General features: G+C 37.1%; 1 protein-coding gene across 1 annotated transcript; it reads left to right on the top strand.

Moving 5' to 3' along the window:
• The first annotated feature begins 1,190 nt into the window (after nt 1–1,190).
• Nucleotides 1,191–27,130, top strand: LOC102580551 (30-kDa cleavage and polyadenylation specificity factor 30-like). Its single transcript, XM_006359041.2, has 7 exons — nt 1,191–1,809; nt 11,568–11,957; nt 19,054–19,216; nt 19,449–19,559; nt 22,471–22,539; nt 24,434–24,520; nt 25,985–27,130. The coding sequence occupies exons 1-7, from the start codon at nt 1,421–1,423 to the stop codon at nt 26,852–26,854; spliced, it is 2,079 nt and encodes a 692-aa protein (XP_006359103.1). The 5' UTR covers nt 1,191–1,420; the 3' UTR covers nt 26,855–27,130.

The raw sequence follows: 27,130 nt of genomic DNA, 5'->3' as shown, positions 1-27,130 counted from the left end.
TGAACATATATTTTCGTCTTCCTTTTTCATTGGCTATGTATCGTTCCATATATTTTTTTCCTATTATTTTGTGTTCATTTTAATTTGAGAAAATTTTATTTCACAAGATACACTCCTTGTTAGCTATATATAAAATCGAAAAGAAAATAGTGATTGATCATAGAATAATCTTAATTCAAATTAAAGATTCTATAAACAATTCTTTAAATTTTATTCATCTATTAATTTTTATTATTGAAAAAGTTTAATATTTCATATCACAATACAACTTCTATAAGATACTAGTACTTTCATTAGACAACAACTATATGGTATGTATGCTGCAGGAAAAAGGAGAAGACTACAATTCTACAAAGATAAGGTAGAAATTTAAAGAAACGAAATATTTTTCACCAAAGGTGATGTTGTTCATATATTAAAAATTAAATTATGCTACTTAAATATAATAAAGAATTGGTCAAGCTAAATATTTGACATACACTCAAACCTCAATTTAACCATCATTCTTTATAACAATAAAATATCTTTTTTTTTTGTAGAATTACCTCTCTATGATAGTCTTACTCAAATATTAACTGGTAAAAGATAGATTACGTATAAAGATAAAAATATTGAAATATTTATGGTAATCCTTATTAGTGCCATGCACATACTAAATTTGAAGTATGAATATTTAAGAGAAAAAAAAAATTTAAATGGTGTCCATCATTTATGTTCATAACCTCAAGAGAAAAGACTATTGGTGACATCTTTCGTATTGATATTTTTTTTAAAAATTTTGTTGGTTAGATTTGTTTACAAAATTGAGTTAAGTAAATAATAATACTACTAAAGAAATGTCACTTTCTCCCTATATTTAAACTTTGAATGTATTTTGAAATGTTTCAATAATATTTGGTCATTTTGATCTCAAAATACAAGTAACTCTATAACAATCTGTATTAATCATTTTAAAGCATTTGTCCTATGTTCTTTAAATTATAATTATTTACTAAAAATATTTAATTTAGTACTATTAATTCTATTTTACAACATCATATATTATATATATAATACACACGTGCAATGCACGTGTCGTGAAACTAGTTGTTACTTATCTAAAATTTAATACCCCAATAACTTATTTCCAAACCCGTTGTTGCTCTTATTCAATCTGCCAAATGACCCCTGAAATATTACTTTACTACCATAACATGTACAGTAGCATTTAAGAGATCTCCACTTTCCCACCAAAGAGGGAAGCTAAATATTCTCTCTTTTTAGTTTCTCCTCTTCCTCTCTATTCTCCTAACCCTGCAGCCATAAGAAGAAAGCGCTTAAAATTGAAAACGCTGTAGTGCGGAAAGTGCCATAGCCACCAATTTCAAGCAAATCTGTTGTCTAACACCGACAAAACTATCCATTTGACAGTTTCGTAGTAATGGACGAAGGAGAAGGGGGTTTGAATTTTGATTTTGAGGGTGGCTTAGACACTGGGCCAACACACCCAACTGCATCTGTTCCAGTAATACAATCTTTCGATCACACTGCAGCAGCCGCTCCGAGTGCTAATATTAACCCGCCTACTGTCTCGGCAGCTGTTGGCGGCCAAAGCGATGTAGGATTTGTTGGAAATCGTCGGAGTTTCAGGCAGACTGTTTGCCGCCACTGGCTGCGGTCACTGTGTATGAAGGGTGATGCCTGCGGCTTCCTTCACCAGTATGATAAATCACGAATGCCCATTTGTCGCTTCTTTCGACTCTATGGTGAGTGCCGTGAACAGGACTGTGTTTATAAGCACACGATTGAGGATATCAAGGAGTGCAACATGTAAGACTTTTTGCTCGTTTGCTTATTAAACTGTTCCTTAATTTGTTTTTTGAACTTGGTAACTTTGTATTATAACACAAAACTACATGGGTAGTACTAAACCTTATATACAGGTGTTCTAACTTTAAATTGAGTCTAATACATCAATTATAGAGACAGTTTCATTTGAGTATATAATTGATCGCACCAAAACGTAACTACAAAATGCATTTGAATTTAACTTTCTGCATACTATTCTCTATGCTCTCAAAACACCTAGAATTTCTCTCTTTCCAGGTTACCCACCAGATTGAAGCAGGGATAATTCTCCATCTAGTTGTGTCTTTAGCTAGCAGTCTTTCCTCCTCCAAACTTTTTAGGGCTTCAATAATTCTCTTAGGCATAGTCCAAGAAATGCCTTTGAAACTCAAGAATACCCTCCATAACTGTTGAGTAAATTTGCAGTGTAGAAAAAGATGGTTAACAGTTTCTGATGTTTCTCCACAAAGAAAACACCTAGAACATAAGGTTATCCCCCTTTTCATAACATTATCCTATGTCAAAGCGGCTTCCCTAGCTAGCAGCCATATAAAACATGAGATTTTATAAGGAATTCTGCCTTTCCAAATTTAGCTCCACCACCAGGTAAGAATCTGTTGCCTTGGTTGCTCCATCAACCTGTAAGCTGCACCTACTTTGAATATACCTTTGTTGCTTCCTTTCCACCATAATGCATCCTCTTCAGCCTGGAGTCCATTGAAATTTCCAACAATGTTGAGAAATTCTGCCACCCTCATCACTTCCCAGTCATTGAGATGTTCCCATTCCCCACTTTCACCTTGGGGTTGAGTTTGACTTCCTTACATAATTCTCTTAGGGGTCGTTTAGTAGAGTGTATAAGAATAATGCTAAATAGAGTGTATTACTAATGCTTGCATTAGCGCATGTATTAGTTATGCTTGCATTAATTATACATAGATTATTTTTATGTATTATTTGGTTTGATGCATTAAAAAACTAGCATGCATTGCATAAAAAATTAATTTACAAAGATACCCTCCACTATTAAGGTAGAAACGATGTAAAAAAAGGTTTTGAGGGACAATTGAGTCTTTAATCATGCTAATGCATGCATTAAAACCATTGCATTGCTAATACCTAGAAATTCATGGTATTAGCAATACACACCTTAATACACAATAGAGTGTATAACTAATGCAAGCATGGGAAAAAGTACCAAACAAGGTATTAGTAATACACAAGGCTAATGCATGCATTATTTTTTCTAGTACACTCTACCAAACGACCCCTTATGGATCTCCATAAGCTGACCCCCATAAGGTGAAGTCACATTCTTGGTCATCCAACTATCTCCAGCCTCATATTTGGCACCTACCACTCTTTTCCACATTAATTGATCTTCAACTGAGTACCTCCACAACCACTTCATTTTGAGTGCTTCACTTTGAAATATTAGATTCTTTATTCACAATCCACCATTCTTTTTCCCAGTTACCATAGATTCCCATTTTATCAGGTGGAATCTTTTCTTCTCGTTGTTACCATGCCACGGGAATTTCCTTCTTATCCTATCCAAATTTTTGATGACCCCTGTTGGAATAGGAAACAATGACATCCTGTATGTTGGTAGAGCATCAATGACTGAGTTGATGAGGGTCAACCTCCCTCCCATAGATAAGTATTGAGTTTTCCATCTAGCCAATTTTTTCTTACACTTCTTTATCACACCATTCCAAATTTCAATAGACTTGGATTTTGCTCCCAAAGGCATGCCCAAGTAGGTTGTTGGCAAAGTGCCAACTTCACCCCCAAGAATTGAGGCTATACAACTCATATTATTGACTTCATTAATGGGATACATGAAGCTTTTCCGCCAATTAATGTGCAGGCCAGATACCCCTTCAAATAAGACCAGAATTACCCTTAAATATTTCAATTTTTGTTCCTCAGCTCCACAAAAGATGAGTGTATCATTGGCATATTGAAGGTGTGTCACTTCCAAACTTTCAGCTCCATCTCTCGACACATCAAAACCTTTTAGCCATCCTCTTGTGTTAGCTGTCTTAATCATTCTGTTTAGACCCTCCATAGTGATTAAGAACAGGAAAGGTGATAGTGGGTCACCTTGCCTGAGCCCTTTTTGTGAGCTGAAAAAACCTGCGGGAGACCCATTGATTAAGACAGAAAAGTTTATTGTTGAGATGCAAAACATAATCTAGTAAAAAAACATAATCCAGTTCATCCACTTCTGTCCAAATCCCATCCTTTCTAAGATCTTCATCAGGTACTTTCAGTTAACACGATCGTATGCTTTTTCTATGTCTAACTTGCAGAGAATGCCATGCTTCTTTTGTTTAGTCCTGGAATCTACTGCTTCGTTAGCAATCAAAATTGCGTCCATGATTTGTCTCCCTCCTATAAATGCCATTTGTTGTGAATCCACCGGTTTGTCTATCACACCCTCCGGTCCCTCTGTGAGTACTTTAGATAGTATTTTATAAATACTACCTATAAAATTGATTGGTCTATAGTCCCTTAGCTCCTTTGTTCCTTTCTTTTTGGGTACAAGTGCAATGAATGTAGCATTAAAGCTCTTCTCAAAAACTTCTTGATCATAGAATTTCTGAAAAGTATCCATTATATCCTGCTTCACTATCTCCGAACACTTGATGGAGTGAAACCATCTGGTCCAGGGGCCTTATCAGCTACACATAACTTTAGACATGTCAGCACTTCATTTTCCTCGAATCTGCCTTGAAGGGCCATTTTCTCTTCTTCAGTAATGACGGGGACAGTGTGCATACTGATGATTAAGTCTCCATGGTATGGGTTCTGTATACAACTTCTTGTAGTAAGTGATTATTTCTCCTTCAATTTCAGCTGGATCTTGAGTAACTTCCCCCCTATATCATTAATTGATCAATGTTGTTATACCTTTTGTGAGAATTTGCCATTTTGTGGAAAAACTTGGTATTTTTGTCCCCTTCCTTAAGCCATAGTATTCTTGATCTTTGTCTCTATGCAATTTCCTCCTTAATCAATCCCTCATATTCAAGTAGGACTGCAGGGTTTTTGTTATTTCTTCTTCTGTAAGCACTATGTTTTCCCTCTCCATGTCCATTTCTTCCAATTGTTCTAGCAGTTTCTTTCGTTGTAGGCCACAGTTTCCACTCCTTTTTTCTCTATTCCTTAAGTTTGTGCTTCAAAGCTTTAAATTTGTAGGCCAACACATAGTCTGGTTCCTGAGTATCTGAATGATGACCACCAGTGTTTTACTTTGTCAACAAAACCTTCTTATTGTAACCACCAATTTTCGAACTTAAAATAACTTTTATTTCTCTCCCAGCTTCCACCAATCAAGGCTATTGGAATATGATTTGAACTTAGCCTTTGCAAAGGGATCAGTTTTAGATTATTGAAGCTGTCATCCCATCTTTCGAGAACAAGATTCTGTCAATTCTAGAGACTGCTACATGCTGGTCTCCTTTAAACCAGGTATATGCAACATCTTTTAGTTGTAAATCCACTAATTCCATGTCTTCTATGAAAACAGAGAACTTCTTCATATCCCTTGTTCTACAGTTGCAATTTTTCTTCTCCGATATATACCTAGAGACATTGAAATCTCCACACAGTGCCCAGGGCCCTTCATATAATCCCCTTACTGAACCCAATTCTTCCCACACTAGTCTCTTTCTCCTTGTAGTCGTTTGGGGCATACACTCCAGTTATGTGACAATTGTAGTTCTGTGTTTGGGATTCAAAACTACAAGTAATGGAGTAGGTTCCTATTTCTAAGACCTCCCCCTTCCATGCCCTCTCATCCCACATCAAAATGATTCTGTCTCTTGTTCCACTGGCTTCCAGACAAGCATGTCTGATCCCCAAACTTGATTTACTACTTCTGTGATATTCCCCTCAAGCTTAGTTTCTTGGAGACAGATGATGGCTGCCCTCCATTCGAAAATTAAGCTTTTGACAGTCTCCCTCTTCTCCCTGTTGTTCAATCCCCTGACATTCCATGACACTATTTTAAACTTGTTAAGATATGACACTTGAGCCTAACTTAACCCCAAAAGCTAGCTCATGAGGGGAGGTTTGCCCAAGTCCATATAAAGAGACCATCGATCCATTCCCCAACCAATGTGGGACTTTTACCCACTCTAACACCCCCTTTCACGCCCAGGCCCGACTGGAACGTGGACCGACAGCCTAAATGGGGATGGACCTGGCTCTGATACCATGTAAAAATATGACACTTGGGCCTAACTCAACCCCAAAAGCTAGCTCATGAGGAGAGGTTTGTCCAAGTCCATATAAGGAGATCAAATTCTCATCCCTCTACCGATGTGAGACATCTTAACACTCCCCTGGACGCTCAGACCTCAACTGAAGTGTGGACACTTCTAAATAGGGGCCATCATCGGTGAACAACAAATTGGGGTGAACCTGGCTCTGATACCATGTTAAGATATGACAGCTGACCTAACTCAATCCTAAAAGCTAGCTTATGAGGGGAGGATTGCCCAAGTCCATTTAAGGAAGACCAAGACCATCAGTCCATTCCCCAACCAATGTGAGACTTTTACCCACTCTAACAGAACTTCATCTTGCAACTAGAGTGGTGTTTCTCCCCTTGTTCCTATTCCCCGAGCTTTTGAATTTTACATCAAATGAGACAAGACTTTTAAGCTCTTGTGCACCTTTGATTTTGTTCTTTTTAACTTCAATGCCTTGTTCCATTCTTCTTGCTTGTCTGCAACTATCTATCTGAAGAAGTAATTCTATGGCCTCCTCTTCATGTCCATGGAAATCAATTCCAAAGATCTTCCCCAATTTGATCAGATTTTGTTGCACCCAAGAGGAATTTTGTTGTTGCTGCAGAATTGGCTTGGCTTCCTCCACTCCCAATCAACAATTTCTATATTTGAATATTGTAGCACTAGCCCATTGTCCTCTGTTTTTGTGCTACTGCCGACACCATTCCTATCAATGTAATGGTGAATTTCTTTCCCCGTAACCATCACAGTTCCCCTATTTTCATCTTCAGATATCCTCGTGACAACCTTTGCATATGTACTCTTCTCTGGTGCAATGTTAGGCGAAGCCCTATTCTTTTTGGGCTTCGGATTGGTTAGGCTTTCCTCCTTGTAAGTCATTAAAAATGACTTGAGCTGCATAGTCTGGGCCTTTGGATCCTTTAACCATATGATGGTTTTTGGGCTTTTGAATAAGGCCCAAGTCCAATTTCTCATTTAAAAAACACATATGCTGCTCATGTGACCCACTCCCACTAGACATTCTAGCTGTCAACACAGAGCCCACGTGCTGAGTTGTACCAAAATCCCTATAAAGGGTTTTTTGTACTGTATTGCAATTGTACGCAACTTCTGTACCCTGTGCAAAGCCATTAACTGGGCAAAAAGCTTCATCCTCTTCTCTGGCAGTTGACCTACCACTTTGCGGCAACAATTTGAACCTTGGTTTGCTCTTCACCCAAATAGGGATGTAATATTTGATCCCATCACAGGAAATAGACACCTCCCACGACAAATTTCTTCCATCATTCTTCACCAAGATTTTCGCCCATTTCATGTGGTTTTTAAGCTCCTTTTCTTCTTCCATTGCACTCTATCCTCCGCATAGTTCCCCTATTTCTTTAAAGATCTTCTTGGACCACAGATGTAAGAGGATCCCTGCTGCTCTAATCCATGTTTCTCTCATAGAGGTAGTGTTGGAGATGTATCCTGTTGTTGGGCTCCACCAATCAAGCTGGAATCTATTGTTCTTCCACCTCCATTGACCTTGTATGGTTTGTTCCGCCATGTATCTATTAGGAAACTCAAACAGGAATGTCTCACTCTTCAATTCAATTATGTTAACACCAAATACTTTTTCCCTGTTTGCTGAAACCCACTTTCTGATATCCGCAAGTTGTTTTTTCCTTCAATTCTCCATTGCAATATTCTATCAAGCATCTCTTGAGGAGGTCTTCCTCCTGGATATTCATTGACTTGGTTATCATGATTCCTCCTATGCTGCTATTAATCTCAGTCCTTTTTGAATTTCTACTCCTCCATCTACTTTCTTGAACAGCCTCTACATAAGGTTAGTCATCCTCCGTCACCCTATAGAAAGGTATGTCATCTTTTAGCTTCTTTCAACCCATTTGTATCATTCAAACTTTCCCGTGATCCATCTGGTTATATCGAATGATTTGAAGCCTGCGTTGAAGTAAATTCTGTTCTCCTCCATCCTACGATCTAAGGTGTATGCAATAATCACAATGTGTAATTATTGTTGGCTTGAAAGAAAGGTGCTTGGATTCCAGCTAGTCCTAGAAAGTAGGAAAGACAACGTTCATTGGAAACGTGCCTGGGAGTATTTCCCTGCAGATATTATAACCGTCCCTTAATTATTTAATAGACAAACTATATGAATTAACTTGAATTTTTTTTATACTAGTAATATGTTACAATTGCCTGTCAGGTTACCTACTTGAATCATGTTGTTATCTCTGTCCAAGAGATGGATGTGAGGTTACCTACTGCAACGTATCCAAAATTTAATCTCTTAGGGGTTGGTAGGGAATAAGGTGTATTAAGAATGCTAACATTATAATGCTGATAATAGTTATGTTGAGATGTAGTAGTTAGACTGGATTTGTTGTATGGTGCGGAGTGTTGGCCCGTCAAGAACTTTCAGGTCCCAAAAGATGAAAGTCGCGAAAATGAGAATGTTGAGATGGATGTGTGGGCTTAGTTGGAAAGGTATGGTAAAATGATGATATTTGGACCAAGGTGTAAGTTGGCCTCTGTGGTGAATAAGATGCGGGATGGTAGATTGAGATGGTTGGTGCATGTCAAGAGGAGATGTGTAGACGTCTCTAGTGGTGTGAGAGCTTGATGCTGGAGTCTGGAGGGCCTAAAGAGAGATAGAGGTAGGCCGAAGAAGTATTGAGGTCTGATCAGGTGGGATATGGCAAACCTTTAGCTTATTGAGGACATGACCCCTTGATAGGAAGGTGTGGAGGTCGAGGATTCAGGTAAAGACTAATAGTAAATAGTTTTGCATTGGGTCTTTTTGGCTAGTAGTAGTAGTATTATTTTTGGTATTTTTATTATTTTACTATTTTGTTGTTTCTCCGTCTTAGCTTGCGTTTGAACATGCTATATTAAGTCATGAGTTCAAATTAGCATTTACTCGTGCGATTTGGGATCATGATTTGAATCCCAAGTTCTTAAAAAAACATGATTTTGGATTCCAAATTATAATTTCTAATATTTTAAAATGCAAAACTTGACCCATAAGTTTATATTTTGTAAAAAAATTATCCATTATTTTAAATTTTACAAAAAGACTCATGCTCGATTTGAAGAGATTGTCCATACCATATGAAAGTATTATTTTAAAGTATAGTAGTTACTACTATTTTGACTAGTGGATCTTTATTAAATTATGTATATTTTAGTTTGTAGTTGTAAACATTAATTTATAAAGGAACATGGAGATGCAAGTTATCAATGTGGTGCTTTTAGGATATTTCACAATCTTGTTTATGAACTATGATTTTCTCATTTGTTCAGATTGTATAAGAATTGGAGAAATCTTGATAGCTTTCACAACTTGTGCGATTTTCATGTTTATGAGAAAAAATGCAACTTGCATGTCCAAACCAAACTTCCGACTTCAAATAAATTTGATTTTGAATCATAATTTCATATCGCATGTCCATATGGACCCTTAGTTTTCTATCACTAGTCTCGTATGCCTCTATTTTCATACTTTCCTGCTATTGTTATTGCTTATGTCTTCATAAATGTTGTGATTTGGCTTTCTCTAAGCCAATGGTCTATCGAAAAAACTCTCTCTACCTGACAAGTTAGGGGTAAGGTCTGCGTACACACTCTATCCTTTTAAACCCCCACTTATGTGACTATATTGGGTATGCCGTTGTTTAGTTATGGTGAATTATTTCTCATGCACAGTTTGATTTGGTGTATTAAAAATAACATGCATTGCATAATTTAATTTTTTTTAATTTGTTCACAAAAATACCCTCCACAAATACAGTGAAAAGAATATGGAAAAGGTTTTGACAAGCACTTGTGTCTTTAACCATGCTAATGCATGTATTAAAACCCTTGCATTGTTACCAACAAGGGTTGTGGTGGACTGGTAAGTACTTCTTCATCCTTCACCAAGAGGTCTCGGGTTCAAGTCTGCTTGGGTACGGAGTCGCCTTTGTTAGGGAGTGCTTTACCCTCAATGTGGGAGTTCCCTGCGCGAATCTGGATTTAGTCGGGCTTCAATGTGGGTACCAAACGCCGGGTGGGAAACCAAGAAAAAAACCCATTGCATTGTTAATACCATGGTTTGCCATGTATTAGTTATACATATGATAAAGCCAAATTAATTGTACTCCCTCCTTTTCAAAAAGAATGACTTGTTTTCCTTTATAGTTTGTTTAAAAAAGAGTGACCCCTTCCTTTTTTTGGTAATACTTTAATTTCAGTTTTTCTTGTGGCATGTTAAAGACCACAAGATCAAAGGACATTTTGGTACATTTGACATAACTTTAATTTAGGACCACAAGATTGGAATGTCTTTATTTTCTTAAACTCCATACCAAGTCAAACTAGACCATTTTTTTTGAAACGGAGAGAGTACCAAACAAGGTTAAGTAATACACAAAGCTAATGCATACATTATTATTATGCATCCTACCAAACGACCCATTAGTGTTGTAGGGTTGGGAATCTAACCCATTATTTTGCTGCATGTTTGTACATTACTTTGCTCTTTAGGTTGTATATGATCATTGTTTTTCTCATTTATCATGGTCCTCTCACGATGATAGTTCTTTATATACATAGATGCAGAGACATGCATATATCAACATCTTTTATAAGTACAATACAAGAACAACATAACCACTGTAATCCCACAGGTGGGGTCTAGGAAGGGTGATGTACGTAGCCTTACCCCTACCTTGTGAAGGTAGAGAGGCTATTTCCAATTGACCCTCGACTCAAGTAAAACATATCAAAATCAAGTATGGAAACGAAAGGAGTGAAGACACGATGCTAAAAGACATCTTTTATAAGGCTAGCATTTTATTCACGAAGGAGCACAAAGTAACTAGTGTGAGTTTTTTACGCTAAACAGCTCTAGTGATAATATTGAGGGTGTATTTTGTCACAACCTACTGTCAACAAATCAAATCACTTTTAAAGGAGCTCTGACATTTCAGTAGACACTGGTTATCATTCAAATCTAGAGAAGGTAGCACATAATAATAACATTTGTGCGTCAATGTGCACTCCCTGACCCTCCATCGAAGTGTGTCAGATTCCGAGCTTCATTCTCAGAGCCATAAACAGGTGGTAACTAATTAGTTCTTTCAACTACCCGATCATTAAAATCTGGTTTAGACTTAAAACAACTATACTCATGGCTTAAGCATGCTGTATTCTGGGCCACAACTTATTCTGATATGAAGCAATTAATAGCTCTATTTATTTGCTTTCTATGTTCATTGACTCATTTTGCTGCCAAGTGACAGCTGATTAGGCTATAAGTGCTTTAGATGTTTATGGTAATGACTGTTAATTTCACTGCTTTTTAAACTGAGAAATTTGTACTTTTGATAAGCAAAAAATGCTGAGTGGGTCCTCAGACAAATAATTTATGGATAGATTAATGACATTTGTTGCTGGTCAAGTTATGACCTTTTTGTGATGGTTTTCATAATACAGGTACAAATTGGGGTTTTGTCCAAATGGTCCTGATTGTCGATATAGACATGCAAAGATGCCTGGGCCTCCACCTCCAGTGGAAGAAATCCTTCAGAAAATTCAGCATCTGGCATCCTACAACTATGGTTACTCAAACAGGTTTAATCAAAATCGAAATGCTAATTATTCAACCCAGTCAGACAAATCTCAGGCTTCACAAGCACAGAATGGAATGAGTCTTGCTGTTAAATCTACAGCAACTGAGACACCCATTATACAACAGCACCAGCCGAATCAACAAGTTCAGCCACCTCAACTACAGGGGGGCCCAACTCAAGCACAAATTCATCCCAATGGCCAGCAAAATCAAGCTGATAGAACTGCAGTAGTCCTGCCTCAAGGAACTTCTAGGTGTGTAGAGTTTCAAGGTCTTTAATTAGGTTATGTAGGCAGTTCATGTACGTAGATGATTGACAATAATATAAGAGTCCCTTATGTTGCTGTAATGAGTTCATCCAGAGCCTTGGTATCGTCGTAACTGGTTCTACTAATTCTTGATTGTTGTTTTTCTTATCCACTTGTATACTGGTTTTCCTTTTGTTCTATTTTCTGTTCCTCTTATGCACAGTTTGTGTGTCTGAGGAATTGATATTGACTATTGTGATCTTAATACATCAGAGTTCTGCAGTAAAAGGTACATACTTTGATGGGTAATTTGTATGCTCTGATGCATGGGCAGTTTTAGGGATCACCATCGAAGGGAATTACATTGGAGGATATGCGGCTACCTGCTTTCTTTGTTCCTTTTTTCTTGGTTGCTTCAGTGGTTAGCATATCTATAGCTGCTAGAAGCTTAGGTCTAATAGTTGCTTAGAGATGATGAAGTTTATACAACTGTCTCTTTGAAAGGAAAGAGCTCGTTTTTCTCACCATTACTTCAGTTAGCTGTTATGGTCACTGGGATTTGGTTTTCTAGTTGATTTCACTTTGTCAGAGCGATGTGAACTCCAAATAATAAGTTCAGATTGAAGTTGTGGGATAATTTTCGTTGTGGGAGGGGTGGGTGAGGTGATGCACCCATTGTAACTTCCTCCCAACTTGTTGAAGTGAAGCAGTACTATACCTTGATTCTAAAAATGTCCTTTGAATTGTTCTCTTCTTTCTTTGGCATTCCTTTGATAATTACGAGTTTGCTATGCAGCCTGTTAGACATCAGTTAGACCATCTTAGACCTAGTGAGCTCTAAGAGTATCCTCTTACTCTCATAACTCGAAGGCAAAGAAGCCTATGGCTCCATATGTCAGACAAACCATGTTCTGTGTAATAGTCATGGTTTAGCGACCTGAGATAGTTACTTTTCTCCTTAGAATTCAAGGAAATGGTATCTTGGGCCTATGTGAGATCCTATCGTATTTAGTTATTCCTATAGAGACAAGGTGTTCAAGAGCGCTTTTAGGGAAGTGGATATGAAAATTTGGGGTAGAGGAAAATGCTTTTTGGAGGGGGGTGGTAGGGAAAAGTATGGTACTATGGCAGGGCGATGGAGGAGTAGGAACAATATAACTCCGTATGGGTGTGGTTTGTGGAGGAGTATTAGGAAGGGGTGGAAATGGGAGACACTCACTTTGAGCAGAAAACAAGGTGGCCTTGGCATGAGAAATCTTAGCATCCAGAATAATTGCTTGCTACAAAAATGGCTATGAAGTTTTTGTGCTGAAGATGGAGCCCTATGGAGAAGATTCATAGCAGGGAAATATGGCTTGTTTAGCCAATGGACTACTGAGGAGGTGATGGGGTCGTTTGGATGCTGTGTGTGGAAGACCATCAGAAGGTTGTGTCCACAGTTCAATAACAATATTTATATTAGTGTGGGCAATGGTCTGAAAACAGACTTCTGGAATGAAATCTGGAAAGGGGATGATAGCCTGAGGAACTTATTCCCAAACCTCTACACCTTGAGCTTACAAGATCTGCTACTGTTGCTCAAGTATGGAGCCAACAAGGGTGGAACTTAGTGTTCAGGAGGGCTTTGAATGACTATGAAATTGAGGATGTGGCCAGGCTACTAGAGGTGCTAAACACCCCTCCAGCCATATCTCAAAGAAAGGATAAACCAATTTGGAAGTTACATAGCAAAGGAATGTTCACAGTCAAATCCTGCTACCGGAGGATAAGTGTCAATCAGTCAGTGACTAAAAAATGGCCTTGGAAGCTAGTGTGGAAGACAAGAAGCCCATTAAAAGTAGCATGTTTTGTCTGGTTGGTCATAAGAAAAGCTTGCCTTACACATGAGGCATTACAAAAAAGGGGGATGCAGTTTTGCTCAAGATGCTGTATGTGTGAGCAGAAAGCAGAAGTAAATAATCATTTGTTCATTCACTGTAAAACATCTTCAAAATTGTGGAATATGTTTTTGTGTATACTAGGGGTTAGCTGGGTGATGCCAAAGACAACCATGGAGCTCCTTAATAGCTGGACAAGAATTGGCAACAGAGGGAAAAAGTGAAGATTGGTGGAAGACTATTCCAGCCTGTATAGTGGTGGACTCTATGGAAAGAAAGGAATGCTAGGTGTTTTGAAGGACAAAATGATAGTTTTCAGAAGATAGAAATGAAATGCTTAAGTCTTTTATATTTTTGGTGTAAGCAAGAGTTGGTAGGGGAAAGCATAGAGATGGTCAATTTTAAAGGAAACTTGTAATTCTGTATGGCTTTTTGAGGGTGTGTCCACCACCCTGTGGGATGTAAGTTTCCAATTCATCTCCCCTTGGATGATGAATTTTTTGTGAATACAAAGTTACCCTTATCTCAAAAAAAAGAAGATTTGCAGACATATTTCTTTTAAGGTAATGTGATGAGGGAAGTCTTCCCTAATATGTAGTATGTCTTCTACCAAAGAGAAGAGAGATGACAATTCAACAAATTCATGGGTCTCACGAGGGGGTTATTCACTGGGACTTGAGATTCAGAATGTATATGCAGGATTGGGAGATTGGCAGATTGAAAGAATTTCACAATCTGATTGAGTTTTTATGGGCTAGCCACTCCTAACAATTTATCAGATGTATAGAGCTGGAGAGAGAGTGGAGAATGGTTATTCAGTTTTAGCTCTTACTATAAAAGGTTACTAGTGAGAGAGGAAGGTACTTTCCCCGATGACTCTCTTTGGATTCCTAGAGCTCTGAGGAAGGCATGTTTTTTATATGGTTTGCGGCAAGGGGTGCAATCTTAACAATGGAAAATATGAGGAAGAAGAGGATCACCTATGTTAGTTGGTGCTTTATGTGTAGTGCAAGTGAAATGTAGACATCTCTTATTGCACTGCAAGGTGGCTAATCGGTTATGGAGGGTGATCCTCAATTTTCTTAGGATGCAATGGGTGATGTCGGGCACAGTGAAGGAGGCTTTTCAAAATTAGACTCTTAAGAGGGGAAAGGGAAGCCAAAGGGCATGTAGTGTTGCCCCTTTAGAAATCATGTGGGTCATTTGGAAAGAGAGAAGTAGGAGGACATTTGAAGGGTTGGAAAGATTTTGTAAAGTCGCAGAGTAGTGTTTTGTCTCTAGCCTTTTTTGGTGTACTTACGAGGTCCCTTTTTGCATAGAGAATCGGATCTCTGGTTGAGAACAACATTTTGTTGTAGGTTTCTCATCCTATGGTAACGGGTTGGCCACGTTTTTTTTGCCTCATTTGTTGATAAAATTATTTACCTTATAAAAAAAGGGATTTCGTTTTACTAATAATAGATGGACGGTTTTTTCTAATTTCAGTGCGACAGATGTACTAGAGTATGTATTTAGTCTCAAATATGTTTGCTATGTTTCTGGTGCAAGTTGGGAAATATTTAACTTTTGTCTAATTCTTTTGTGTTTCTGATAATCTGATAAAATTTCTTTCCTTGGTGGATTAGCGGTTAGAGAAATAGTTCTCCAATAGTCTCTCTACAACTCCATGATACAAACTATATTGTAGAGAGAAATAGTTTTCCAAATAGGTTTACCCTCTTTAGTGCATTTAAAGCTCCATGATAAAAACTATATTATACACAGTTACAAAAATCTCATGTTCAGAAGATGCATGGTGAGATGGATGTTATAGTAGGAGCAACAAGATTATGAATGTGGTTATTTGGGAGAAGGTAGGAGTGGCCTCTATGGCGGACAAAATGAGGGAAGCGAGATTGAGATGGTTTGGGCATGTGCAAAGGAGGTGCACTAACGCCCCAATGAGGAGATGCGAGAGGCTGGTTTTAAGGGCTACCTAAAGGGGTAGAGGTAGGCCGAAAAAGTATTGGAGAGAGGTGATTAGACAGGACATGACACAACTTTCATATTACCCTGGACATGGCTCTAGATAGGAAGGAGTAGAGGCGCGTATTAAGGTAGAAGGCTAGTAGAGTTGAGTGTTGTCTTGTCGTGTATAGGTTTAGGCTCGTTAATGTCTATCGTAGTACTAGTCATACCCTTGTAGTTCTTGCCATATGTTGTGTATTGTATTTCAATTATCACACTATTTTGCTGCTGTTATTGTTTCCTTCTTGTAGATTTTACACTTCTTTCCTTATTATCAACTATGTTTTTCATTGTTTTCTTCTTCTTTTACGTGAGTTTGATGCACTTGAGCCGAGGTATTTCGGAAACAGTGTCTCTACCTCCCCGAGGTAGTGGTAAGGTTTGCGTATACTCTACCCTCCCCAAATCCCACTTAGTGAGAGTACACTGGGTATGTTGTTGTTGTATTCTAAGATGTGGGTTACCTTTCAAGTTATGCTATAAGTAATTTGCTTATTGGAAGTAATACTCTTGTTGTTGTTGTTGTTGTAGTAGTAATACTCTGGTGGCGGAATCATCTTCATGTAGTGAAAGTGTTAGTTGTGTGGTTGATAGTGAGATATCGTTTATTGATGTTGAACTTCTTGTTAAAGATCATGTTGCGAATTTGAATATGCTATAGCTTGAATATAGGCTTTAATGTGTCAACTTTGTTTCCTGATATTGTAGCAACTTTGATGATAGTGATCTTCTTGTTGATTTGGGAAGTAATGTTCAGGGCCTATAATGGGAAATTGCTGAGTAATCTGTTTGAAAATAAAAGAAAATCTGTATTTCGAACTGCATATAGGAACATTTGTTTCTTCTTGATTGTTGCATATATGAACTTTTTTTTTCATGAGAAACTTTATCAGTCAATTGATCCTTTCACTGGATTTCAAGTTCAATGTTGTGTTTTAGTTTGTATTATTTGGTTATGTTACTTGGTTTGTGACTCCTTGGATGATGAACTGCACATATGTTGCTAGTTATTCATAAATATTGATCCTTGTTAAGCTGTTTTATGTTTACTTGGACATAGGTGCATGTTGGGTTTGTCAAGGTGTTTACTTTTGTGATATGGGATGTGAATAGAGTTTTGGACACAGGTATGAGAATACATCTGACAAGGTTATATGCATTGGGATACTTGAATGTCTAACATTTTCTTGATCTAATGAAGGAATTATTATTAGACTTATCAAAAAAAAAAAAGAATGATTGTAATATTTTAGAATTGAGGGTATAATGTTTCACTTAGGGGGTGTTTGGATAAGCTTTTTTTAAGTGACTTAAAAGTCAATGCCAAAAGCCAAAAGTAGGTAGCTACATACTTTTGACTTTTGCCTTTTTTATTTGTTCTTTTTAAGCCTAAAGTAAAGTGTGTCTTTGCCGAACACCTCTAAGAATTAAAAAGTGCTTAAAAGTCAAAAGCACCTAAAAATAAGTCAATCCAAACACCCTCTTAGTCAGTTGAGAGTAAGCAACATCTCCAAAGAAACAGGGGTGGGGGCTGTTGGGGTGAAAGATCTTAGAATTTTATCAAAACCCTATTAAGAAAATGGCTTTAGGGATTTGATATTGACGAGAACACTCTATGGAGGGGGGTGTTGATGGATAAATATGGATTTTTTGAAGCAAAATGGAGGAATTATTATATCACATGTAGACTTTAGAGGGATATTATGAAAGGATGAGAAGATTTCATTGGTAACAAAACCTTCCGGTTTATGGGATGGAGTATAATTAGCTTTGGGCGTTATAAGTAGGGTGAAAGAGACGTTGAGACACACATTCATAAATATATATAGTATCTCGAGAATCTAGTCAGAGGGAAATGACAGTATGAGAATTCTGGAGATTACAATAGAGGGGTTCATTGGAACATAGGGTTTAGATAGAATCTTCAGGATGTGAAGTTTCTGAATTGCAAGCTTGGTTGAAATGCTGTAAAAGCAAAATACTTCAGACACTAGTCAGGACTCATGGTGGTGGGGTGGAAAGGTGAATTGTTTTCAGTATAATCATATTATCATAACCCTTGGTAAGGGAGGAAGCAAATTTTTGACACTTACGGTTTGGATCCCTATAGAACCAAAACATGTGCTTTTTTACTCAACGATGGAAGGAGTAATCCTGAAAGCTGGAAATTTGACCAAAAGGCAGATTACATGTCAACCGGTAATTTATGTGCAATTGTTCAGGTGAAGATGTGGACTACCTCTTATTTTTTCAGGTGGCAACTCGCTTGTGTTGTGAGATGGTGAGATGGTTCGAACTGCAATGTTGATGCCGAGCACACTGAAGGAGGCTCTCTTCAGTTGGACATGTTGAAGAAAGAAGAGAAGTGAAGAGCATGGGATGTTGCTCTATTAGTACTCATGTAGGTCCTGTTGAAGGGAGGAATATGATATAGCTTTAGTAACGATAGAGAATCATATGACGTTGTAGGTTCTCTTTTTGTTGCTGTTTGTATACTGGGATTTTGCCATCGTAATTTAAGGATTCTTTTGTGATTGTTTTATCGGTTTATATGGCAATCTAGGAGTTCACTTCTTCATGGAACTAAAACTTCTTGGCGCTACGAGTATAACTGAAGCCAAAAGTATATAAATCCGTTCGACCAGATATCATACATAATCGCTACTAGCACGCCTATCTTGTCGTGATGAAGGAGCTATGCCAAGAAAAAGGAAGAGCCATGATGATTGTTTAATTGACTAGTTTCACAAGGAGTAGTTTGCAGTAGATGCAATTTCATTATTCTCTCATAGCAGTCTGTTACTTATTTGCTTGCAAGTTTGTCTACAAATGAATGAGTAAGCTTTATGGATGAAAACTATCCAGGACTAAACACTACAGATTTGCTGGTTAGAACTGGTATTCTGTCTTCGAGCATTGTATGTTATTAAGTGACACAAGGTGGTGATTCATTCTGTGCGGTGTTGTTTTACTTGCAATATCTTTCATTTGTTACCAGTGAGGTGATTAATTTCCTTTAATTTTTGAACTTCTTATTTTGACACCTGGCACAGCAATGACTTCCATTTTTTAATTCATTGATCTTTGTTCATGTAGTACTAATGTCCCTCTTCTCTATCCATGTCCCCCTTTATTGTGCTACTGAATAAGAAAGGACAGTTGCAGTCCATATCTCTGTTTTTGCTAGGACACTTATCCAATTTCTTGCATGGAATTAGGTACTTCATAGTTAAAAGCTGCAACCGTGAGAATCTTGAATTGTCAGTGCAACAAGGAGTTTGGGCAACTCAAAGAAGCAATGAGGCTAAACTAAATGAAGCTTTTGACTCTGTGGAAAATGTCATTCTGATATTTTCAGTCAACCGGACCAGACATTTTCAGGTAGGCTGTTATTATCTCTATCCCTCATGTGTTACAGATGTAAAGTTTGTCTATTACTTAATAGCTGAGGAATGTTTAGTATTACTAGTATATCATTATTGTAAGTGTGTATAATTCGATTTTGACTTGTCATGGAAGTAATGTGTGAGTTAAGGCTAGTTGATGGTTGTAAAACAAAGCTTTCTTTGGTGGATGCATTTTCATGATGTGAGATTTGTTTACTATTTGTTAGGGTTGTGGAAAGATGACATCTAGAATTGGTGGCGCTGCTAATGGAGGAAACTGGAAGCATGAACATGGAACTGCCCATTATGGACGTAATTTTTCAGTGAAATGGTTGAAGGTCATTTATATTTTCTTTTTCCCCTCCCTGTAATCTTGGTTCCTGTGTCTTTTGCTTATGCACCTTTTCCAGTTGGATGGCCTTGATGTTTATCTGTGTGTGTAGTACCTTACTAATTTCTATCAGGGGATTGGGGGCAAACACAGTGTGGCTTGAAATTGTTTTTCCATTTCTTTTCGGGATATTAGTATTCTTTTCTCCAAGGAAGTGGGAAAAAGTGAGATGAAATTATCAGCAAACCCAAAAAGAATCATCATTTATGGTGTAGAAGAAAATGGAGTATTAGTTGTCTTTTCAATGTTTTTATATTTATGTGGGAACTTAAATTGGTAATAGTAAGGGCATGTTGAATTTACGACCAGTTATGATGGCCGGCGAGGTTTTTTTAACTTTTTGGGAAAATGGTCAAAAATACCCTTGAACTATAGGAAAAGGTCTAAAAATACCCTCTATCCACCTTTTTGGTCTAAAAATACCCTTTCATTCACCTATTTGGCCCACTTATACCCTTGAAACTAACAACCTTCTCTTTATTTTGTTTTCTTAAAAAGTAAATATTATGTGTCATTTTCTTATTGGATTAGATAACACCTCCCATCTTTACTAGATTTTTTTTTCATTATTAAACCTTGCTGCTGTACAGTTTTTTTAAATAAATATTGAAGGACATAAGAAATGGTCTGATGGACGCTTATACTTGTATGCGTTTGTATTCTGAACCCTTCTACTCAACACTGTCAACTAAACCCTTAAACTCGTTAAAACACTATATTTTAAACCCTTTTCTCATCAGATCACTGTGTGTGTAATCCAACCTCTTACACATGTAATTACATGTCATTTTTCAATGACACCTAAGAAATTAAATATTAAGAAAATAAAAAAATCAAATATTTAACTTTTGTAAATTCTGAAATTTTTTAAATAGTCATGTTCTTCCATCTTCATATATGCTCCTCATAATTTGAGCACCAAATTCATGCCAAATAGATGAAATTCTTCTTTATTGGACTTGAAATTTCAACTACAAGTTCACTAACACAAATCCAACGAGCCCCAATCACAAATTTGAATTAATTTTATAAATTCATAAGACCCATTTGTTGTTCTTCAAGCTTTCTCAAGCTTATCAATGGAGCTTTCAATACCCACCATCACCCTTTATGTTAATGCATATCATACCTTCTCTTTGAATCTAACTAACACAAACAATGGTTTCAACTTTTAAAATAAAAAAAACACTAAGAATTTAGAAAAAATGGGGGTTGAAAAAAGAAATCAATGGCGGGGTTTTGATTTGTTGCAAAGAGGGAAGTGAGTTGAAGAAGAAAAAGGGTGTATGGCGGGTGATTTCGAAGAAAAAAAAGAATGGGTGTGGTGGGTGATTTTGTTGAAGAAGAAGAGAAGAAAGTTTAGGGTTAGGGGTGGGAAGAGTGTTGGAGAAGAAGAGAAATTGGGGCAGGGGTGGGAGAGAGTTAATGAAGAAATAAGTTTTTTTTAATAAAAAAAATATTTTTAAATAAAATATAGTGTATTTACACGCTTGGAAGCAAGTCTATTCACACATTTTTCCAACTCAACAATATTTTTGCCACATAGATTTGGTCAATGGTCAGAGGGGTTTCAAATATTGTGTTTTAAAAAGTTTAAGGTCCAGGTGATAAAGTATAGAGTAAAAGGGTTCAGAATACAAACTTATACAAGTACAAGGGTCTATCAGACCATTTTGCCTTATCTTAATATCTTTGTTCCTTTACAAATATTTAAGTGTAATCCTATTCCTGTCACTCTATCAACGATGCTGAATTGATTTTTTTTAATATTTAAAATTTTAGACGAGTTTTTCTAATTCAAAAAAACTACTTATTTTCTTTAATCTTTTTTATTTTTCACATAAGTTATCCAAGTCAAAACAATATCCTTCTTCACGACTCTAAAATAATTTTTTTTAAAGCTACAGCAAATACAAATAGTTACTAGATTTTTTTAAAAAAAATTGGGGTCTTGAAGAGGTGTTTGTTTTGGTTTGGATAAATTATGGAAAAAAATCTAGTAGAGATGAGATTTTTATTTCATTGAATAAGAAAATGACACAGAATAAATATATTGTTTAAAAACAAAATAAAGAGAGGGTTGTTAGTTTTAAAGATATAAGTGAGCCAAAAAGGTAGATGAAGGGTATTTTTAGACCTTTTCCTTTAGTTCAAGGGTGTTTTTGACCCTTTTCTGTAACTTTTTTCGACAAAGGTAATGTTATATTCCTTAGCATTAAGGCTATGCTGGCAACCGCCAAAAAATGTTCCCAGAAATTACACAAGGAAGGGTAAAAACAGAAGAAGAAAAAAGACTAAATACTTACAAAGCACCTATAAAATCTACCAGCTGATCAGCTACTACTACACCTGTTTCTTTACACGAAAAGTATAATGTATTTATACAGTTTTCTTTGGATGCCTGAAAAGGAATAGTTATATCCTCATGACATCTATTGTTTCTTTAGTAATATCCTCATGACATCTATGGTTTCTTTCCTTCCAAACTGCCCACCATATACATGGTATTATCTTCCACCCTTCCTCCTCTTCTTATTCAACAGCTTACCAAATCTGCCGTATGCTCTGCCATTATCCACCTGGTCTATAATTTTGGATTCCAAAATGGAGATGTGTGGGTATTCGAACCTAACCAGATGAAAGTTCAATTCTCTCTTCACCAAAAGCATCATACGAAAGAAATCCTCCAATTTCTCTTTAGGACTATGATCATTTTCCTAACAGGTAGTTGATATAACTTAGTGTCTGGGGTTTTCTTTCTTTTTGTTTTTTGCATCTCTCTTCTCTTTACCTCCTTTTTATGTAATTGTTGCATAATTGCTTGCACATCTGAACTAACTCCAAGGTTTAAAATGCAGCTCTGTGAACTGTCCTTCCAGAAAACTCACCATTTGAGGAATCCATACAATGAGAACTTACCAGTGAAGGTATAAGCCTGAGCTTTTATCCCTTGATCCTTTTGATCAATTTCAACTAGTTTAATTTTCACTTTAACTGCTCTGAGAATGTCATGTCCAATGATTGATTTAGACTGAACATACTAACAGGCAAGAATTTGTGTTTGTATTGAAGATTGCTGTAATTCCTCGATTGTCTTTTCACATGGATGCTATAATAAACATCCCTAAGATCCTGACTCGTCTGGCAGACCATTGGCTAGTTGCATTTCCCATCCACTCTATCCCCACACATCTTTCTTTTTGGAAACAACCTTGGTTTTTGCATTTCAGTAAGACATCTAGTTCCACCGGAACTTTGACTGCTTCTGGTAAGAACCAAAAATCTTTCGTCCACAGTAAAAATTTGAGTATCTTGAGTTGCTCAAAAAAAAGATTTGAGTATCTTGAGTTAGTAAAAAAAAAAAGATTTGAGTATCTTGAGTTCGGGTCATCTGGATAAAAGAGATTATTTTCTCTCTCTCCCAAAGCTGATACTCTTTAGTGGGAAAAATTGTATATTTTGTTTTGGAAAACTGAAATATAAAGAAAAGAATTCTTTTAGAGAGAGGGAGTTAACTTAGCCAGATTGTCTTGACTTGACAATCAAAAGACCAGTTCCTTCGAATTTCACATCTAATTATGATGTTTGGTAAAGGCAAGCTTAAAGAAATCACCAAAAAACTTGGTTATTTAAGCAGTCAGTATTCTTGCTAAACTATATATATAACAGCATATTCTGCAGTGCTCACATTGCTAAGGTAGCTAGGTTTTTACTTTTAAGGCAAGGATTTTGGTTCAAGTTACTGCTAAAGTGCATTTCCAACATTACCCAAAAAGTGAACAATGGTCACAAGTGAGATAACATATCTTAGTGTGACCTTAATCACAGTCTTCTTTTGAGCCTTTGAAGATAACAAGCCGTAATTCATGAAAATATACTCCGTTTCTGTTCAATAAATTCTTTACTAAAATGTGATATCCTCCTCAACTTGCAATCAGTTTGGTTTAAGGTTTGACTAACAGTTGAGGCATTGAGGCTGGTAAGCTAAATGGTTTAAATGTTGAAGGTTTCTTCTTTTTTGTCACTAAAATATTCTTAGTTTGTTGGCGATCAGTGTTGTCAAAGGCTTACGAGGCACAAAACATGTTGAGCGCTTCACTTAACAGGCGCTTCAGTGTCGCCATCAAGGTTCTAAGACATTCTTTTCTTTCGAAAGAGTAATTCTGAAGAGGCAACACTAAATAATTGATATTTCGTTTTATCATAGTTATTTTTCAATTTCTTTGTCCATATATTTGTTATTCATGCTTAGAATTATTAGTCTGGGACGAACATGCAGATTTGTATTTTTTTTTCTCCATTTGCGCTTCTCTTCATTAAAGTCTACACTTTATTTGCGATTTGTGTTTATAGCCCCTACGGACTTTAGAATTTTTTTGCTCTTTTCGCCTTTGATAACACTGTTGGTGAATCAGTACTGATGAAAGCGTATCACAAGCTTCCCTTTTGTTGCATGCTGAGGATTGTGCTTCACTCAACATTGCCTGTGCTAATGATTTTTGATGAATGTGGTGAATCACGAAGGACAGAAATCTATGATAAATATATTTTTTCAAATATTAGACTGCCTTCCAGTAAGGATCAATCGCCAAAGGTCCTATTCTTGACATCTTGTGCAATGTGTTTCCGATTCTCTTGAACTGCAGGGTGCATTTAAGATCTTCCTTTTACTAAGATATTTAATTGGTGATTGATTCATATAGTATCTGAAATAGGAGCTCCTTAGTTGGTCTAGTTTGTTTTGTTTGGATTCTAAATTGGTCTACATGCTGTTGTTACTTCCAGTCACCGTTTTAATGTTGTATTTTGCTACTGTTGCAGATAAGCAGAGATTGTCAAGAATTAGAGCCCTCTGTTGGTGAGCAGTTGGCTTCTTTGCTATATCTTGAACCAGATAGCGAACTTATGGTACTTCTTTTACTAAAATTGAATGTTGTCCTCAATAAAGTTTTCATTCTCTAGATGGTAATGTTTCCATTCCTGAAGCTTTCGGAGTGCTTCCGTCTGTTACTTGTCTCGGTATAATATGTGCTAGAACAAATGACTATTATAATTATGACGGTGCTTTTTGCAAGTAAAGATTGCATTAGATATCAATATTGACAATATGCATAAAACCGCTGCTGATATATACAATGGAACACTTGTTACTGCTTTCGTGGCTATCTCTGTGAAAGCACTATTTCTGCAGGAGCATGGTATAATTTCTGCTTTTGGTTGAAGCTATTAGAAAAGTTTCTGGTTTTGGTTGTAAGAGTTTTTGATCCCATATTTTGTGCATTGAATTAGTCAATGCTGATTGACAATATTGAGCCTTGTGATAGTTAAATACAAGTATTTTGAAATTTCTCAGTGATAGGTGTTGTGCAAATACTTCTAATGGGGAATTGGGATTGAAAATTAATCCTCTGGTGTGTTGTCAGTCCTAACTGGCTATCTGTTCATCTAGTTAAAAATTCTTAGATTGTCTCATGTAGGTGATCGGTGAAATCATGAATGGTTTGATTAGATAGTTTCTAGTTTTAATGTCTTGAATTTTTTAGCATTATTCATTTGGATAATAAATGAGAGTATTTTGTCCTTGAAGGATTAATTCCTCTCAATTTATAAGGTGTGGTTTCACCTGCTTGTCAAATCCATCAAATCTTATCCCCAATTCCTGCCCAGCTTTATCACATTCATTTAAACCACATAGAGACCTGTTCTGGTACTGCAGTTGATTTGCTTTGGTGTATGCACCAACAATGGTAACACCATGATGATTGCAGTTTATTGACTGACAAGGTTGATTGCTGATCATTGATTGTGTCGATGATACCTCCTACATACTCAGCCTGTTCGGACCTGAACTTATACCGGAATTTGTTTGGTTTTTTGTCTCACTACTAAGGCACTCACCATCCTCACATGGGTTGTCCAAGATTTCATTGGTCATCGTATAGGATAAGCATATCTGATACACTTGTTTCTTCTTTTCTCCGCCAAATTTTCCACAGCTCCATTGCTACCGGGTTAAATTTTATTTAGATCATGACATAGTGCAGTTTGGACATGTTTTAACACAGTTTCTGTTCTTCTTTGATTTGTAGCGGTGGTGAGTTGTCTATTCTTATTTTTATTGGTTTGATAATGACTCAGTTCTTTCCAATTACATGTCTCAAGTTCAGTCCAACGTGTCTGAGTCCTCAAACTCAAAATTTTGCTGCAATCCTTCCCTTCCCTTGTAATGTGCTGTATGTGATTAAGCATCTGATGCTTGAATTATCCACAACGAGAAAAGGGCATGGTAGTTATAGTAACTCTACAAACTATATCCTATTGCAGCTGGGCTCAAGTAGACTGTATTCTAATGGGATAATAACTGCATTTCAGGCAATCTCACTTGCAGCAGAATCCAAGCGACAGGAAGAAAAGGCAAAGGGAGTGAACCCTGACAATGGGAAAGATAACCCAGATATTGTACCATTTGAAGACAACGAAGAAGAGGAAGAGGAAGAGGAAGAGGAAGAAAGTGAGGACGAGGATGAAAGCTTTGATCAAGGTTTTGGACCAGCTGCGCTTGGTAGAGGAAGGGGCAGGGGAATTGCATGGCCTCCAATCATGCCTTTTGGACATGGTCCCAGGCCTCCTCCTGGGATGCGAGGCTTCCCTCCAGGCATGATGGGTGATGGGTTTTCTTATGGAGCTATGACACCTGAGGGTTTCCCAATGCCTGATCATTTTGGAATGGGTCCCCGACCTTTTGGTCCATATGGACCACCATTTTCAAGTGATTTGATGTTTCATGGCCGCCCTCCAGCTGGTGGATTTGGGATGATGATGGGTCCCGGAAGGCCCCCTTTCATGGGCGGAATGGGTCCGGGAGCGACAGGCCCACCCAGAGCTGGCCGAGCAGTTGGAATGCATCCATCATTCGTTCCACCCTCATCTCAGCCTTCTCAATATCCTTATAAGGCTAAAAGAGAACAGCGGGCTCCAGTTAGTGACAGGAATGATAGATTTAGCTCAGATCAAGGTAAGGGTCAGGAAATGATGGGTTCAGTTGGTGGACCAGATGGAGTACATATGCAAATAGGGAAATCTGAACACGATAACCAGTTTGGTGCTGGAAACAGCCAAAAAAATGAGGAAAGCGAAAGTGAGGATGAAGCACCAAGAAGATCAAGACATGGGGATGGAAAGAAGAAGAGGCGGGATGTTGATGAAGATGCTGCAACTGGCTCAGAAAATAGGTGTCAGTAAATCAAATATAGAAGTCATCTTGTCTTTGCAGCTGTTTGTGACATGCTCTACGGGGGCAAATGCAACTAGCTTTTATGTAGAAACCCATCCACCAACCTGTTTTTGCAGATTTAGAAAGAGAAATTCAACTTGTATTCTTACTCTTATGTCACGATCCTGTCAGAGTATTCGGCCCCGACTGAGAAATTAACAAGAGGTTTATAATATAAGTGCTGGTGTCTAATTTGTGTAACAATTAAATTTTACAGCCTTTTATTAGATAAATTTTGAAGAATA

Source organism: Solanum tuberosum, unplaced genomic scaffold, assembly GCF_000226075.1.
Source record: "Solanum tuberosum cultivar DM 1-3 516 R44 unplaced genomic scaffold, SolTub_3.0 scf00287, whole genome shotgun sequence".
NCBI lineage: Eukaryota > Viridiplantae > Streptophyta > Magnoliopsida > Solanales > Solanaceae > Solanum > Solanum tuberosum.
The sequence above is the reverse complement of the archived record's forward strand: the minus strand, read 5'-3'. Positions and strand labels throughout refer to the sequence as shown.